The sequence below is a fragment of the Chondrus crispus genome, genomic scaffold (genome assembly GCF_000350225.1).
Source record: "Chondrus crispus Stackhouse genomic scaffold, scaffold_58, whole genome shotgun sequence".
In the NCBI taxonomy this organism is placed as follows: Eukaryota; Rhodophyta; class Florideophyceae; order Gigartinales; family Gigartinaceae; genus Chondrus; species Chondrus crispus.
In genome coordinates, this window is record NW_005178551.1 from 383,587 (window position 1) to 401,796 (window position 18,210).

The window sequence follows — 18,210 nt, forward strand, 5'->3', positions numbered from 1 at the left end:
GTGGGAGTGGAAATGTGTGGTTGGGGAAAAATAGGGGGGTACAGATGGGGTACAAGTGGGCGGAGGGAGGGGGGGAAGCAGGGCGCTGGATGTGCTTGCAGAAGCAAACAAAGACGGAAGTGGGCGGGCCGGATGTGAAAATGCTTGAGGGTCTGGGGTAGAGGTGTAACGCGTCTACAGCAGGGGTGCAATTGCACGAGTTGTTTCGCTGCTCGGCAGGCGCACACTCCTCCTCTCGACACCTTCGGACGGCCCGACGGCCCACGGCAGACGCATCGGATCAAATATGCGCCCCATCCAGTTCAACTGCCGCTGCGCTGTCCAATCACATGCCCCCACCTTGTTCACCCCACTCGCCTCTTCCACGGCAGCTTGTCACTATTTTCGTTATTTTTCCGCACCCTTGCTCTTCTGGAACAAGGGACTTTACAGTGTCAGGGCACCTCGTGCCGTGCTCTGGACGGAGCTGCTTCACACGTGTACACCTGTATGCGAAATACAGTACGTGTTCTGTCATGCCACTGAGTGTCTTACCGACCTTACACAAGAATCCGTCCATTCAGGACCTGCTTTGCGCACAAACTGTCTGCTCCGTACTGTAATGCGTTTTCCATTACGTGCCGCCACCAGCGCACTGTACCCCGATGCCCTTTGGTGCTTTTTTTCATCACCCAATGTCAACACCCAATGTCAACACCCAATGTCCATGCTGTCGAGTACATCCAAATCAGCTCTTCTGTCGAGAGGTCGTCCATCCCATACTCACCGTGTCTTTAATATTGTGCCACAGCTAATCCCTGCTGTGCCGCCCGCCCAGTGCGACAAACCTCATGGGTATCGGCAAGAAGGTCGTCGCCCCAAAGGGCGGTCTGCTGGCCGAAGAAGCCCGCCAGGCGGGTGCCCAGCATGGCGGCAAGCGCTCCGCAGCGGACCGGGCCTCGTCTCCAGATTCGATGCAAATCGACACACCGCAACTCTCTGACCCCGCAACAAATCCCCAGGTTGCCGGCAGCACTCCCCAGTCTGGAAAGCAAGACCCGACAAAACCACAATCTGAAAAGGGTGACATGACGAAGGACTCCACTCTCACCGCAGGCACAATTCTCATCAAGCAACCCCTCGAGATCGGCACAAAAGCCCCAGCATTTTGGCGCAAGCAGTCGTATCAGGAGTGTGAGGTCATCAACCGCAGAAAGAAGCCAGGCACGGAAGACTATGAGTATTATGTCCACTATTCCTCCTTCAACCGCCGTCTCGACGAATGGATAGACTTTGACCGCTTCGACCTCGCCGCCCTCGCCAAAGTCGAGAACAAGCGTCGCGCCCGCAAGGCTGCCAGCGAACGCGCCAATAACGCCAGCCGTGCAAAGAGTGAGCGCAAGAGAAAGGACTCCAAGAAGCGCAAGTCCAAGGGCCCTGAGACGGATAAACAAATCACAAAAGCCTCGGAGCGCACTCAAGAGCACTCGGGACATGAAGAGGCTAGCAAAGTTAAAAACATCCAAACCATCGTTATTGGTGCCTGGTCCGTCGATACCTGGTATTACTCCCCGTTCCCTGGAGACTACGGCAACTATCACACACTATATTTCTGCGAGTTTTGCCTAAAGTTCGTCCGCTCTACAGATGCTCTGCAGCGCCACTGCAACCGATGCGTCTTGCGCCATCCGCCAGGTATTGAGATCTACCGAAAAGGAAACATATCCATGTTCGAAGTGGACGGCGCCACCAACCGAATCTATTGTCAAAACTTATGCTACATTGCAAAGCTTTTTCTCGATCACAAAACCTTGTACTATGACGTCGATCCGTTCTGGTTTTATATTATGTGTGAAGTCGATGACAGGGGCGCTCATATTGTGGGTTACTTTTCCAAAGAAAAGTACAGTGAAGAGGACTACAATGTGGCCTGCATCCTTACATTGCCACCATATCAACGAAAAGGTTACGGCAAGTTTCTTATCACCTTTTCTTACGAGCTAAGCAAACTTGAGAACCTGGTGGGGTCACCAGAAAAGCCGCTTAGTGACCTTGGACTGCTAGGGTATCGCAGTTATTGGTCCCTGGTGCTCGTCGATCTCCTTCGGAATGAGGATTCAAGCGCTTTGAGCATATACGAAATATCAGAGAAGACTATGATGAAGACGGAAGACATTATTGGAACCCTACAGGCTCTAAACTTGATTCAGTACTACGAAGGTCAACACATCATTGATATGCGTCGAGTGAAAAACTTGAAAATGGGGAGCAAGGGGCTGCCATGTGATCCTGATTGCATCAAGTGGACCCCACATAGCTACGGCCCTGGTGTGCAAATTCCACCTGGCGCTACTCTTGCAGGCCCGAGTATGGGCAGACGAAGATGAATTTCCACCAAAATTCCTACGGTTTCCAGTGACTGCAAAGGAAAAGTCCGCAAGTACATTCAATGGTTGGTAGCTAACTTATCTGGAGGAATCAACATCGTACTCGAAACATATGAGAAGTCCCGCGGCCTGAAAGGCGAGTGAGCAAACGCGGTTGGCGGTAAGACTAGACGAAATGGTGCAGTGAACGCACAGTTTAATGCACGACTTTGCTGTGCCGCAAGTCCAGAAGCTCTGAGAGCTGATCTGTTTTGCGTGCCCGTCAATAATGGAGACGGTGCGGCCGCAGACTGGCATGCTGTCGTGGATGAGCACCGCATTGCGAGCGGTCTGGTAGCGGACCCAAGCTTTGTCGGCGGACGGCGGGTCGCCACCGGGACATTGTGTAGCTCTCTTGACGATACCGCAAAGTCTGTGTGACGTAGGGCCTCTGCCCGCGACAGAGCTGGGATTCATGCGTCGATAGCTTCTCATGCTGTAGTACGCGGTGGTTTTCAGTGCGCGTTTTTAGGTACGTTCACTTTGCTTAATTTCTTTCATAATTGGACCACTCCAGTGGGGCGGAGGATCCTGCCCGTGTAAAAGTGTGTAATCTTCGAAGAATTTATAAAGGGTTCGAGCTCGCTATGCACGCGTGTCGCAAGCTCTTTTTCATTCCGGCATTTAATGTTAAGCATGAGCAGGATAGAATAGAAAGTACAACGATCCGCAAATATTTATTGTAGGCCACCCAACGACGGTACTTTCCAACTACCAGTCAAAAGTGCAGGCATGCTAGAAGCTAGAAGCTAGAAGCTAGAAGCTAGAAGCTGGCGCTTGTCTACTACAAAGGGGACGAAATAAGTAGAAGAACGTCAATTCTCATCAGTATCTAAACCATCGTCCTTCTTAACTTATCAGCGAAGCCTCGTCCGCACCTGCAGTCGTGCTCCGTTCCAATCAATCCGAAGAGAAACATGTGTTCTCGCTGAAAGAACACATCTTAGTCTTTTGGTTGATTCGATGCCAAGAGCAGAACTCAGTACCTCAGGCAGTCGATGGACACAGATTGTACATCAAGAGCAGGTGGAATAAGTTCTTACTTCCAGAGAGGGGCCTTTTTTTTGTCAGCCACCGACAAAAACAGAGACAAACGGCTGCATATCGACCGTATTCCTCGTCAATAGACGAAAAGACTACACGATAATGCGCTTACAAAGTGACATGTTGTCCCGTCCCAACAGTGAACTCGAGTAGAAGTGACAGCTACATATGAAGTTCTTTTCTCATGCACCTTCGCACTCAGAAATCAGAGCGGTTGGACTCGTATGTTTTCAGGTGTACTTTCATTCAAGGCGTGGCCTGGGCATCTTGAACACCTAAAACCTGGGTAATATTGACCATCTCGAAGGCACTCTCCTTCTTTCGTCCCATTCATGCAGTCTCACGGTAAAAAAAAATCATCGTGCGTAGCTCCAGCAATGCCACAAACCTGACACTCGGCCGATACCAACGGCAGTGTACGGGAGCTTCGAGTGCTCATTATTTCATACATTCTAAAAGGCTAATGGAGAAAACTACTTCGCAGTAACAGGTGCAAAAAAAGCAAGGATGGGCCGCACGACAGGCTCAATGTTGAATTGAATATTTACATCCTCACAATGTGAGGTGCTATTAAACAGCGGCCATCATGATGAGATGTAATTGATCGGCGACGCCTAGATTACATCTTGTCTGCTAAGACACGCCATGATTGCATCTCGGTCGAAGGAGAACTTTTCACGATGTTGAGGCCTTGCATTTTGCTCTGCCCAGGCGTTAAAAAAATTGGTCTTCCGAGCGACGCTTCTAGAGAAGAGCCCATTCGGGTCCCTGGGAACCAGAACGTCTTTCAGAATTGCTCGCGACGCCTGCTTGCTGGAGTCGGGGTTTTCAAGGGTGATCGGCAGCTCCGTTGCGAAGTCTTTGCTGGTGACGTAAGGAACTGGCCAAAACTCGTCTTGAAGCCCTCTCTCTGCTGCAATCCGGTCGGTCTCTATGACGTAGTTGCGAAATAATTTCTGTCGCTCTGAGTCATTCATCCTGGACCCAGCAGCCGTACCAAACGTAGCGCGATTGAGAACGTCCTCATTCCCAGAAGTCATCCCTTTATTTCTCGATTTCCGTGCAGAGTCCTTTTTATTGGCATCTGGTGGTTTGGGCCGGCTCCTCGCAGTTCGGGCCGGAGTTCCTGTCTCTCGACCTTGCCGATCTGCTATTGTCGCTTCAAGCGCAGCAACGGACAAAACCGGGCTGGATACGATGTGGCCAGTCACTGGTGCCTCTGGCGATTGCAGCTTACTGTCATCTGGGATGTGCGGTGCCCATGACTCGAGCGGGGCCGAGACCGGGCCGCATTCGTGCTGTTGCTTTTGCTGCAGTGCCTCTTTCCGACGAGCGACCCAGGATCGCAAACGCTTTGTGTACGGCGCGACCCCATATTGCGAAAAATATATCTTTTGGGCTTTCTGGGTTCGCACGGGCCCGCTTGCGGTGAGAAGGACGATTTGTGGTGATTTGGAGGCCTTCGGAGACTCTGGTAGGGCGGTCAGCGAAACCCATTTGATATCTGAAATCTCCTTGCGGGTTTTTGTTTGAAACACGGTCGTTTCTGGGATGTTGGGAACCATGAATATGCGACTGTACCGACCGCCAGACATAGAGTCAACGTACGGGGTATTTTCGTCAACGTGTGGGCCCATGTCAAAACCGGTTTCTTCGTCGACCTCGCGAGTGGCGGCTTGGAGCTCTGTTTCATCTTTAGAGAGTTTGCCTTTTGGAAAGCCCCACCGTGCATTCTGACCCCAACCGCGTACCACGACGACTTTGTCCATTGTGGGATTTATCAGTGCTGCCCCACATGTTGGCACTTCCTGCTTATATGACTGGAATTGAGCGGTGAGTCGGTCTACATCGTCGTGGTAGTGATGTAGGAGCGCGGTGTGTTTGAAAAGTCTGGCCGCGAACTGCTTCAGTTGCAAACGTGGAAGAGACTTGTCATGTTCTCTGTAAAAGTCATCGTAGAACCAGTGAGCTGATTCTATGGCGAAAAACAACCTTTCGAATGACTCGTATTCGACGGCTGGTAGGTTTACAAGAAAGCGCATGCAAAGGTCGTCAAGAACTTCGTTCAGGCGTTGTGAATTGGGTTCGTTCTTTCTTGACATGGCTGATTCTTTTTTGGAAGAGTCACAAGATGTCGCGAGTTGAGAAGATTGTCGCGAAGATGGGGCAAGCGGCAACGAGTAGACCGGATGGCTCAGTTGTAGGACCGCGGGTGGGCAGAGCAATGGCAGATTGGATGGAATGCCTCAACACTCTCAGCACGAGCGTGGATGGACTGTAGGAGGCGACTACCACGCAATTGATACAAAAAACAAGTGGCAGCACATAAATGGCTGCTTTGTTGATGTTGGAGATTGGGTGTTAATTAGATCAGCGGCACATGCTTCAAATTGCTTACACCGATTATCCGGCGGATACTGTATACGCATGTATTGTACCCCTTGGCACAACGGACGCTATCTACTACAGAGATAAACATCGATAGAGTGACCCCTTGTCACAGTGACCCCCCTCGGTATAGTGACCGTTAGAAAAAAATTTCTTGCCACCATTGCGCTGAGTGGCCGTAAGGCCCACTTTTGCTTTTACAGTGACCCCCTCACTATAGTGACCTTACCTGTACAGTGACCCGAAAATTTAGAGGGTCACTGAAAAAAAGTTATATTTTTATTAAAATTTTAACGGGTCACTCAAGAGGAACTCTGAAAAAATGAATCTAGGGTTGACTGACGACCAGAGCGCTTGCGGTAGCCGGCAATATTCTCTATCTCAATGTCCAATGCTTATTTTTCACTTATTTTTGCAATGATTTCTTTTCGCGCCAGCTTAACGTGGCATTTTATGTTTGCGAGCCCCATTTTTATTCGCCATTTATGTTGTCAGGCCTGTAAGATGGACTTCACCCCTTTGTTTTGGGGTCTGTGCGCCGTCTGCACCCTGCTCCACTACAGTGACCCCCTCCGGTACAGTGACCCTTATGCCTATTTCGGGTCGCCACCTTTGGGGGTCACTGTATCGATGTTTATCTCTGTAAGAGCATCCCCACCGGTAGAATCAAATACCCAAACAACCAAAATTTGATGATTTGATGTCGATTGAAATCCCCATCGGTGCAACCAAATCATCAAATTTTTGGTGTCGATCTAAAAATCGGAACCAAATATCAAGAATTTGGTTCGGATAGTCTCTGTTTGATTACCCTTGACAATCCAGTTGTGCACGTTCTATTGGTCGACCGAAACGGCTTCCCACCAAAAAGCGCATCGATGCGGTATTTGCCTCGAGATTACCAGTGTCTCCCGCCGATCCAGTATGCCCACTACGGCGTGCATGCTCTTCCCCCTTCCATCCCTCCAGAACGTCGACGGCCCCGCCATCCCTGAGCGCGTCCTTCCCCGCCCGGCTCTTACACAACAACAACACTTCCTCGACCAACCAGGCGCGAATCTCCGCCATCTCCTCCCGTCCCACCTCCTTTGACCTCCCCAAGCACATTGCGACCGCCGCCGTACCCCCACCAACACATCATGGCACTCGTTCGCCATCACGCAGTTCCGCACCCAGCTCGCCCCCGCCAGCCTCTTCTCTGCCTCCCCCGCCTCCAGCAATCTCAGCAACCTCGTCAACAGCTGTCTCTCCGCCTGCCTTCCCTCGATCAACAGGACGTCCCTCCCCTCCTGGCTCGCGCACGCATTCGACAGCCGCAGCACATTCGGAATACTCGGTACCCTCTCCACGAGCACGAGTAGCGTGCCCCTCTCCCGAACCCGTCCGCGCCCTCCGCTTCGTCCACGCCCGGCGCGAAGCGCGTCAGGTTGGACAGCAGCGCCGCGTGCAGCGCGACGACGTCCGCGTCCAGGACCACCTGCGCTGCGAGCCGCACCGCGTCCGCGTGTGTCAGAGCCGCCGGCTCCTCGTCCTCCGACAGGTTCACAAGCGCAGACAGTGCTAGAGCAGTGCGATTCGCTGCTCGGCAGCAGCAGCAGCCGCAGGAGAACGTCGCTCGCGGCTGTCGAGCCAATCATCCGCCGCAGCACCGCTGCCGCCGGCGCGTATGTTCTCTCCGGGATCGCGCTGCTCGCGGTCGCGTGGGGAGCGCGTGCTGTCCGTGAGCAGGGAGGACAGCGCCGGCAGTCTGTCTTTGTCCACGGTGGAGGTGAGAGGGAAGGAGTGCAGACAGAGTGGCGAGGGAGAAGGTCGCGGGATGGGTTTCGAGTGAGCGTGCGACTACGACTGAGGGTGCGATACGAGGGTGAGTACGAGTGTGAGTACAAGGATGCGATGGTGAGTACGAGGGGAATGTACTTCATTTGGTTCTCACCGGTGGGGCAGTTCTTTCCGAAGCATCAAACAGCCAAATAACGAAACAACCAAATTCTAGGGAGCCAATCAAATTACAGAAAAAGTGTGCCAAGTGTTGTTATTTGATGATTTGATTGCGTACCGGTGGGGATGCTCTAAGCAATCTTATCTCAGCAAAGAAAGCAAAGTAGAATGCTACAAAAGATTCCCTTTCTGACGGATGCTGTCGGCAGCTCCTTTTAGCGAGTCATGCTTCAATTCTTGCCATTTGTCTCTTCTTCCCCCCCCCCCCCCCCCCCCAAAAAAGAAGCAGACCATCTTTGCTTCTTGTCCATTGTCTGCTGTTCATTTCTGCACGAGTACAGGGTCATCAATGCACTAAATCGAATCATGAGATCTTACAAATCTTACAAATCTTTAATTTAAAAATAAAAATAAAAAAATTTCAAACTAGTAACATATCTCGTCAAACGTTTGTAGTAGCAAAGCATTAATAGGAAGCAAGACACGAGTCTCACAAATAAGAATATCGAAAAGGAACGCGCGTGCGGGAAGCCGCTGTGATTAAAGACCCCCGTGCTGCGTTCTTGAGCGTTTCGGAGAAGGTCGCAGAATGCCAAATGTCCTCCCCCTTTCTGAAAGGCATCACCACACTATGGAGCTGTATCAAAAGATGTGCATCTTGCACAAACCAGAGTAGAACAACTTCTTACTCTCTGCAGCCTTCACCAATAGCATTGATGCCCGTCGCACGCACATACATTCTACCAACCATAGAAGCCGTGCCTCACCCCACCGTGCAAAGGCCCATGGGCAGCCGGCTGCCAACCATAGTAGCCGTATCCCATTCCGCTATGCAAAGGTATCTGTGAAGCCGGCTGCCAACCATAGTACCCTTGTCCCATTCCACTGGGCAAAGATACCTGAGAAGCTTGTGGCCAACCATAGTCGCTGCGCCCCGCCCCACTGTGCGAATGTTTGTGCGAAGCCGCCTGCTCCTTCACTGTTACCGCCTTCCGCCCCTCCGCCTTCTTCCTATCCTTCACTCCGCTGCATCGGCACCGGCTTCCGTGGCACTCACAGCTGTAATGATCTCTCCCATGCTTACACCCGTGCTTACTCTCGTGCTTACTCCCGTGCTCCTTGTGTTTCGCAGTTGACGACTTCGATTCATTTTCGCTACGACGCTTGACCGTCACAGGCCTCCATGTCTTCTCACCTTCCTTGCGATAGTAGCAACTGCATTTTCCTCCTTTGCACCCGCACACGTAATACACTTTTGCCTTTTGCTTCTGCTTGCTGTCGCGTTTCTTCTCTTGAGCGTACCTGTTGCAGTGTTTGCTTCCGCAACTGCAAGTTGATTTAGATGAAGACCGGCTGTTAGACATCGTATTGAATGGTGTAGATGCAGCGACGTTCTGACGTGAGTGGCTTTGGTTGATGGTACACAGCGAGGATGAAGGGCTTTGGTAAGGGATGAACTTGGAGATGGACGAGACGGTTGAGATGGACTTGGCTCCGCTCCTCTATTTACGTACAATTCCCAAACAAAACGAAACCCCAACATTGTCAATCGCCCATGAAAACGCACACGCTGTGCAAAAATGAGCACTTGGTAAACTCTCAACAGCACTTTTGCCAGCGCACACCTTGGGATGCTACCAAGACAACTACACCATTCGTCCTCCACATACATGGGCTCGGCTTTGCCATGCTGTCTGGTGGCAAGGAAGTTCTATAAAGAGATCCAAACAAATCTTTGGTTCTCTCACTTACATAGAGCAGTGCGGGACGGTCCATTCATTCATGAGGTCGTGTGTCAAAAGGAAATGCCCTACTAATTTGCTTAACGCACCAATTACTTGCTAGAAATGTGATGCTGTGCGTGGGGCGTGGCGTCGTGACGCATGATAGTACGGAAAAAGTCATGTCACAGTTACTGTTTAATACCGGATCATGGACAGAAGCACCTTCAAGGTGGTACTATTTGAAACAGAAACACGCCCGGATCCGTTATACCGTACAGTATTGCCACAGCATTTACGCTTCTCACAGTTTTTAAACGCATGTAGAAATGTCCATCGAGACCACGTCACTCACATATTACCCACTGGGAGCTGTACAAGTGCTCTACTGGGGGCAAAGTTACCTGCACAGCTTAAAAGCAAAGTGTCAGCGACGACTTTCCGCAGCTGTAACTGGTCAAAATCCGCACCACAGTACCCTTGGGTACAGTACAATACAGTACACATACAGTCTCTATTGCAAGATGCAGAGTCTGCGTTACGGACCATGTTTCTATTTGAGGACCCTGTGCTGCTGTCAAAAGCGTAGCTGTCGTTGAAAGCATCGTAGAGGGCTTAAAACGCGATAACTCCGTCAGTCACTCCGTCTGCGGCTTGCGACAACAACTGACTACATACAGTACATCGTGTAAACTTTACATCTTCACATACTACAGTACTGTACCGCAATATGAAGTGTATACAACAAAACAACAAAAATGCCGTATGTGCAGTACTCGATGGCTAACGGAATCCCCTTCCCTGGACAACTGGTCTGCGTGGCGTCGAAGAAATGACAACGCTTCAAAAAGGGCATTAGGGGATTAGTCGGCTGGATTAGGGGATTAGGGGTGGCGCTTGCCAGGTTAAGCCGTGCAGGACTTGTCCAGCCGACTAATCCCCTAATGCCCTTTTTGATCTGACACGGTGGCAAATGGTTTTTTCTTGTTTTTCAAAAGTGATTAGTGAACGTCGGATGTTTTGACAGGGAAATTGATCATGGCTGTCTATATGACGACAGCGCTCGATATCGACGGCATAACCTAGACGCATCATAGCATCATGTCGGAGGAGGGCCTGTTCTAGTGCGGCGACCACGTCCAAGTCGACCCAGCCCGCCCCTTCCTCTCTTCCCCTCTCTCTCCCTCTGTCTGTTCTTGCGCTCTGACCGTTTCTAATCGTTATTTTACTACACACCCCTGTACCGTGTACCGTACACTGTAACTGTAGCACACTCTTACCTACAGTAGATGTTTCGGCAATCCACTTTTTACATTTTTGCTTACATATTTCATCGCGTGCTCGGACTGCAAAACCGCTCCATCGATAAGCAATATATTCTGAACAGACCTTATCGGCCTCCCTATCAAGACTCAAGATTCAACACACCAACCTTTCAATACGAGTCTTACGGCCATTGCGTTGGCATTCATTCACCGGTTGACCAGGCCTGTGTTGAGACATCCGTCTGGGGTAGAAGCAAAGTTCTTAAACAGATTCCACTCCCCACTGCTGACGCATCTTGTTTTGTTAACGTCCACTACTGTACTGAATCGCATGCAAGGCGAGACATGTACAGCTGTGGTACTTTCATGCGGGCGAATCAGCAATCTTCGAGATGGCCAATGCGAATATCGTTAATACCCCTCACAACCTTTCGGCCATGATGACCCGCTGAGCTGCACTGTTCGCTCCCCCCTTCACCGTACCCAGGCTATGTCTCCGCCTAAGCTTGGCCTGGGCTTCTAGAAAGAGTCATAGTCTTTAAGTAACGAATTCCTCTTGGCGTCGCCAGTGTTTTTCGAGCCTGCATTTCGTGTGCAATCCCTCTGTCAAGCTGTCTCTATATGTCCTCGACTGGTTTGTTAAGCTAGTTTGGCCCCTTACTACGCGTACTGGCTCTGCCCACACTCCCTCGGACGTTTGTCTTGAAGAAATCCATGTCTTAGATGAGCGACTCTATCCAGTCCATATCATGCCCCCGCCTGGCTTTTCCTGTTTTCAGCCCACTTTGCTTCCCCTATCATGCCCTTGAACCTGCTTAGCGCTTCTTACACGTATATTCGTAGAAACCAAAAGAGGAGTGTTTTGCTTTAGCCTTCCTAATACTCTGCGGGCTAGCTCTTTTGCGGGCATTTCAGTGGGAGGAAGATGATTTGCAAAGCTGTCTACATCCTTTCTGGTTTCTTGGCCATCTTCTCGACTGTGAGCTCTTGCATCACACCGATTTTTATGCCCTCAGTGAACATCGTCCTGTCGCTTCTTAAACCGTTTCTGTCGTTGCAAGGTTCTTGTCGACAGTCACCACTTCTATCAAATACACAATACCAAGTCATGTTCCCAACAAGCAAAAGCATTCATTTGGCATTCAAACCATGCATGATTCTCTAGAGAGGCGCCTAAAGAATCGCCCCGCTGTGGTTGGTTGTGATTGGCACTAAAACTACGTTGCTACTCCCTCTTTATCTGTCCAACATTTCCTCCCACTGTATTAGTTCGCAACTTTCCTAAGTCTGCTTTGGACGGAAATTGCTTGCGTTTTACTCTATATCTATATAAATGAGTAGGAAATGTAACCTGTTTGAAGATAACTTAGTCGATATTGGCGAATGCTCTTGAGGATTGCGGTTATAAAGTGTGTTGGAAAAGCGATCATCCACAGGCAGCAGCAAGTTGTAGTTTCCATGAGTATAAATGGTACAGTAAGGTTAAGCATGAGTTTCCATGACCCAAGAATACTGGCTAAAAACTTGCATGAAGTGTGTCGATAGCACTGCCGTACTAGGTGAGGATCAACTTGTATTCGAATGAAGTATCATCCAGTGGCTTCAGCTAGGCTAAAATAACACCTTCGATGAAGCACTACGAGAGTAATGTTCTCTTCTCTTGCTGGCCGCAGGAGTAATCTGCACAAACAAAAGGGCCCTGTGCTGAATGAGCACAATGATACCCAAACTAATGGTTCTCTCAAACAACTCTGTCTTCGAAGATATTTGAGTCTGAGGCTACCCCGCAAGAGAACTCGGATGTTTTCAGTGAATGCAGTGTTGTTCTCGTTTATTTGATGAACTCGTCAGTGTTTGCGCAGCGATGATCTCTGGGCAATTAATGCAGAGTTGTCAAGATTTGAAATATTCTTCGAATTCTTCCTTTCCGCATAGTTTGGGGGAGAGAATGCGGTTAAAAGAAATTAGTAACAGACTGAGTATTTAATGCAAAATCAAGTTATTGAAGGGTAAGTAGACGACTGTGGAAACCGTCTGGTTACAAAGACGACTGAACACAAACATCTGAATGGTCCCGCGCTTCAGGTGAACGTAGTTCAGAAAAAGATACATATCGTGGCAATCACATTAATCGCAAATCCCGCAACACCCAGTCATCCTTCGCCATCGAATGGCTTGTAACTTTCTTGGTATGCGACTTTGGCTTAGGACAATAGCAGACATTCCCGAAGCACCCACAGTCGCGGTACCAACCATGGTGGTTATGCCCCTTTCCGCTGTGCGACTGTACGTGGGCAGTCGGATGCTTCCACACTGCCGCTGGCTTTGGTTCAAACCTCTCCTCAGTTCTTCCGCATCGGCATCGGCTTCCGTAGCACTTGCATGTGTAGTGACGATTCCAGTGCTCATAAGTTGACGACGCCTTCTGATTATGGGGCGTCACAGGCCTCCATGTCGTGTGGCCTTCCTTGCGATAGTAGCAGCTGCATTTCCCGCCTTTGCATCCGCATGCGTAGTACACTTTTTGCTCTTGCTTGTGCTTGCGACAGTGTCTCTCTCGTTGAGCATATTTGTTGCATTGGGTGCTCCCGCAGCTGCAAATCGATTTAGATGAACAGCAATCGTAAGACATTTTAGGTGTTGAGCAGACGAAGAGTTGTGATTGTGGCTGTTTGGGGTACGATCGCTTTTCTGTGATAGATTTGTATTTTAGCAAGTTGTCTCAAGCTTTTATAGAGATGTTTGCAAACGAAGAGGGAATCGTACACGCAGGTTTTTGAAGAATGTTCCTGCCAACGCAGATGGTAAGCGTTTGTTGAGTAGATATACGTGTAATATGGCAACACCGTTGCGTTATTGACGGTCAAACCATAACGGGTATTGATGGATGTTGTTGCGCTTGAAGAAAATATCCAAGTGAGAACAAGTGCGGTTTGACCCGAGAATCTCCTTTGCGCATGAGTTAATGTTGATGAGACGATAACACAATGACAGGGCAGATAGGCTGACCTGCCGTGCTCTACATTAGACCATGAACTGTGAGCGTGAGTTTAGGTTTACGATGACGTCAGCGTTGACAGCGAAATTAGTGGAGCGATAGAAATCAGACAAGGCAAAGGGAATCATGGAATGCTCGTAAATGTCGATTGTTTACTAGATGGAAACAACTCTACGCAATGCAGAGGGCGGTACAGTATTGAAGCTGTGTGGCTGGGATGGCAAGTGATGCTCAGCAAGTTTAAGCCAGTGAATTGAGGACCAGAGGGCATGTAAGAACTGCTCCCCGAGAACTCCATGTTCAGTGAGGCACTGTTCAGAGAGCATTGCTGTGACAGCACCTGTATCGTAAAGGTACGATCGAAGGAGAAGGAGGAAAAGGACCTACTGTTGCGGGGGTATTCCCCCATTTTTTGTGTCAGAGGCACTGTCGACCCCAGAAGTCACACACAGCTTCGAGACACGTGGCACACTTGGTCATTCTGAGTGCGAGGCGGCGGTCTATTTCTACGTTTCGAGTTTACATCATTGTGGGATTGGGCGATGTGGCTCCCCACAGATGCAACAGCCCAGAGGAGCAGAAGGAAGGGAGGCGATCATGATAGAAACATAAATGTACACATCACGGGACGGTGCGCAGCACAAGGCTCTCCACCGCCCTCCACTCCTTCAATGCTGCCCGGAAGCGCTGCCCTTCATAGACTGTGGCCGGCTCCGGCATGATCTGTGGTCCTGCCTCTCCCCCTTTATCTGTGAGTTGAGTGCCCTTCTTCGCTTGACACGCGATACCGCAGTGCAAAGGTGTACAGGGCACGAAACTAAAAAAAGGCCACTGCACGCAATTTTGAACAGGGCACCATCTCCTCCACTGGTGCGGTACAGTTCCTAATCAAACAAATAAAATGATTTCTTTTTGTCTTTCGTGGCATTTTTCCCACCCGTAAAGCAAATGAGAGAAGCACTCACGCACAAGCAAATTCCTGAAGCGGACGGCCGGCAACTATTCGCTAAGCAAAACAAAAGAATCCGTGTGCACCCAAACAATTGGCCGAAAATGCTCCATTGTATGAAGGAATGTGAGCACGAAAAGTACTGGCGACGCCAAGAGGAATTCGTTACTTAAGGACTATGACTCTTTCTAGAAGCCCAGGCCAAGCTTAGGCGGAGACATAGCCTGGGTACGGTGAAGGGGGGAGCGAACAGTGCAGCTCAGCGGGTCATCATGGCCGAAAGGTTGTGAGGGGTATTAACGATATTCGCATTGGCCATCTTGAAGATTGCTGATTCGCCCGCATGAAAGTACCACAGCTGTACATGTCTCGCCTTGCATGCGATTCAGTACAGCAGTGGACGTTAACAAAACAAGATGCGTCAGCAGTGGGGAGTGGAATCTGTTTAAGAACTTTGCTTCTACCCCAGACGGATGTCTCACCACAGGCCTGGTCAACCGGTGAATGAATGCCAACGCAATGGCCGTAAGACTCGCATTGAAAGGTTGGTGTGCTGAATCTTGAGTCTTGATAGGGAGGCCGATAAGGTCTGTTCAGAATATATTGCTTATCGATGGAGCGGTTTTGCAGTCCGAGCACGCGATGAAATATGTAAGCAAAAATGTAAAAAGTGGATTGCCGAAACATCTACTGTAGGTAAGAGTGTGCTACAGTTACAGTGTACGGTACACGGTACAGGGGTGTGTAGTAAAATAACGATTAGAAACGGTCAGAGCGCAAGAACAGACAGAGGGAGAGAGAGGGGAAGAGAGGAAGGGGCGGGCTGGGTCGACTTGGACGTGGTCGCCGCACTAGAACAGGCCCTCCTCCGACATGATGCTATGATGCGTCTAGGTTATGCCGTCGATATCGAGCGCTGTCGTCATATAGACAGCCATGATCAATTTCCCTGTCAAAACATCCGACGTTCACTAATCACTTTTGAAAAACAAGAAAAAACCATTTGCCACCGTGTCAGATCAAAAAGGGCATTAGGGGATTAGTCGGCTGGACAAGTCCTGCACGGCTTAACCTGGCAAGCGCCACCCCTAATCCCCTAATCCAGCCGACTAATCCCCTAATGCCCTTTTTGAAGCGTTGTCATTTCTTCGACGCCACGCAGACCAGTTGTCCAGGGAAGGGGATTCCGTTAGCCATCGAGTACTGCACATACGGCATTTTTGTTGTTTTGTTGTATACACTTCATATTGCGGTACAGTACTGTAGTATGTGAAGATGTAAAGTTTACACGATGTACTGTATGTAGTCAGTTGTTGTCGCAAGCCGCAGACGGAGTGACTGACGGAGTTATCGCGTTTTAAGCCCTCTACGATGCTTTCAACGACAGCTACGCTTTTGACAGCAGCACAGGGTCCTCAAATAGAAACATGGTCCGTAACGCAGACTCTGCATCTTGCAATAGAGACTGTATGTGTACTGTATTGTACTGTACCCAAGGGTACTGTGGTGCGGATTTTGACCAGTTACAGCTGCGGAAAGTCGTCGCTGACACTTTGCTTTTAAGCTGTGCAGGTAACTTTGCCCCCAGTAGAGCACTTGTACAGCTCCCAGTGGGTAATATGTGAGTGACGTGGTTTCGATGGACATTTCTACATGCGTTTAAAAACTGTGAGAAGCGTAAATGCTGTGGCAATACTGTACGGTATAACGGATCCGGGCGTGTTTCTGTTTCAAATAGTACCACCTTGAAGGTGCTTCTGTCCATGATCCGGTATTAAACAGTAACTGTGACATGACTTTTTCCGTACTATCATGCGTCACGACGCCACGCCCCACGCACAGCATCACATTTTTAGCAAGTAATTGGTGCGTTAAGCAAATTGGTAGGGCATTTCCTTTTGACACACGACCTCATGAATGAATGGACCGTCCCGCACTGCTCTATGTAAGTGAGAGAACCAAAGATTTGTTTGGATCTCTTTATAGAACTTCCTTGCCACCAGACAGCATGGCAAAGCCGAGCCCATGTATGTGGAGGACGAATGGTGTAGTTGTCTTGGTAGCATCCCAAGGTGTGCGCTGGCAAAAGTGCTGTTGAGAGTTTACCAAGTGCTCATTTTTGCACAGCGTGTGCGTTTTCATGGGCGATTGACAATGTTGGGGTTTCGTTTTGTTTGGGAATTGTACGTAAATAGAGGAGCGGAGCCAAGTCCATCTCAACCGTCTCGTCCATCTCCAAGTTCATCCCTTACCAAAGCCCTTCATCCTCGCTGTGTACCATCAACCAAAGCCACTCACGTCAGAACGTCGCTGCATCTACACCATTCAATACGATGTCTAACAGCCGGTCTTCATCTAAATCAACTTGCAGTTGCGGAAGCAAACACTGCAACAGGTACGCTCAAGAGAAGAAACGCGACAGCAAGCAGAAGCAAAAGGCAAAAGTGTATTACGTGTGCGGGTGCAAAGGAGGAAAATGCAGTTGCTACTATCGCAAGGAAGGTGAGAAGACATGGAGGCCTGTGACGGTCAAGCGTCGTAGCGAAAATGAATCGAAGTCGTCAACTGCGAAACACAAGGAGCACGGGAGTAAGCACGAGAGTAAGCACGGGTGTAAGCATGGGAGAGATCATTACAGCTGTGAGTGCCACGGAAGCCGGTGCCGATGCAGCGGAGTGAAGGATAGGAAGAAGCCGGAGGGGCGGAAGGCGGTAACAGTGAAGGAGCAGGCGGCTTCGCACAAACATTCGCACAGTGGGGCGGGGCGCAGCGACTATGGTTGGCCACAAGCTTCTCAGGTACCTTTGCCCAGTGGAATGGGACAAGGGTACTATGGTTGGCAGCCGGCTTCACAGATACCTTTGCATAGCGGAATGGGATACGGCTACTATGGTTGGCAGCCGGCTGCCCATGGGCCTTTGCACGGTGGGGTGAGGCACGGCTTCTATGGTTGGTAGAATGTATGTGCGTGCGACGGGCATCAATGCTATTGGTGAAGGCTGCAGAGAGTAAGAAGTTGTTCTACTCTGGTTTGTGCAAGATGCACATCTTTTGATACAGCTCCATAGTGTGGTGATGCCTTTCAGAAAGGGGGAGGACATTTGGCATTCTGCGACCTTCTCCGAAATGCTCAAGAACGCAGCACGGGGGTCTTTAATCACAGCGGCTTCCCGCACGCGCGTTCCTTTTCGATATTCTTATTTGTGAGACTCGTGTCTTGCTTCCTATTAATGCTGTGCTACTACAAACGTTTGACGAGATATGTTACTAGTTTGAAAATTTTCAAATTAAAGATTTGTAAGATCTTCATGATTCGATTTAGTGCATTGATGACCCTGTACTCGTGCAGAAATGAACAGCAGACAATGGACAAGAAGCAAAAAGCAAAGATGGTCTGCTTTTTTTTTTGGGGGGGGGGGGGGGGGGGGGGGGGGGAAGGGGGGAAAAAAAAAACAAAGGGAAAAATTTTAACCTGGCTCCCCTAAAAGGGGCGTTCACAACC

At 49.7% G+C, this 18,210-nt stretch overlaps 7 protein-coding genes; 3 read left to right on the top strand and 4 right to left on the bottom strand.

Annotated features, from left to right (window-relative positions):
- Positions 1-539: 539 nt before the first annotated feature.
- On the bottom strand, positions 540-668 carry CHC_T00007003001 (hypothetical protein). The gene has a single exon (XM_005710370.1). It carries the CDS (start codon positions 666-668, stop codon positions 540-542), a length of 129 nt encoding a protein of 42 aa, XP_005710427.1.
- Positions 669-674: 6 nt separating this feature from the next.
- On the top strand, positions 675-794 carry CHC_T00007004001 (hypothetical protein). The gene has a single exon (XM_005710371.1). It carries the CDS (start codon positions 675-677, stop codon positions 792-794), a length of 120 nt encoding a protein of 39 aa, XP_005710428.1.
- A 36-nt stretch (positions 795-830) lies between these two features.
- Positions 831-3,017, top strand: CHC_T00010337001 (HAM1 (HISTONE ACETYLTRANSFERASE OF THE MYST FAMILY 1)). XM_005710372.1 is given in 2 exon segments: positions 831-2,366; positions 2,367-3,017. The coding sequence occupies 1 exon segment, from the start codon at positions 831-833 to the stop codon at positions 2,364-2,366; it is 1,536 nt and encodes a 511-aa protein (XP_005710429.1). The 3' UTR covers positions 2,367-3,017.
- On the bottom strand, positions 2,971-3,021 carry CHC_T00007006001 (hypothetical protein). Its single transcript, XM_005710373.1, has one exon. It carries the CDS (start codon positions 3,019-3,021, stop codon positions 2,971-2,973), a length of 51 nt encoding a protein of 16 aa, XP_005710430.1.
- A 931-nt stretch (positions 3,022-3,952) lies between these two features.
- On the bottom strand, positions 3,953-5,551 carry CHC_T00007007001 (hypothetical protein). XM_005710374.1 is given in 2 exon segments: positions 3,953-4,063; positions 4,064-5,551. The coding sequence occupies 1 exon segment, from the start codon at positions 5,549-5,551 to the stop codon at positions 4,064-4,066; it is 1,488 nt and encodes a 495-aa protein (XP_005710431.1). The 3' UTR covers positions 3,953-4,063.
- A 707-nt stretch (positions 5,552-6,258) lies between these two features.
- CHC_T00007008001 (hypothetical protein) lies at positions 6,259-6,994 on the bottom strand. XM_005710375.1 is given in 2 exon segments: positions 6,259-6,673; positions 6,674-6,994. 1 exon segment carries the CDS (start codon positions 6,992-6,994, stop codon positions 6,674-6,676), a length of 321 nt encoding a protein of 106 aa, XP_005710432.1. The 3' UTR covers positions 6,259-6,673.
- A 9,868-nt stretch (positions 6,995-16,862) lies between these two features.
- CHC_T00007009001 (hypothetical protein) lies at positions 16,863-18,032 on the top strand. XM_005710376.1 is given in 2 exon segments: positions 16,863-17,234; positions 17,235-18,032. The coding sequence occupies 1 exon segment, from the start codon at positions 16,863-16,865 to the stop codon at positions 17,232-17,234; it is 372 nt and encodes a 123-aa protein (XP_005710433.1). The 3' UTR covers positions 17,235-18,032.
- Positions 18,033-18,210: the final 178 nt, after the last annotated feature.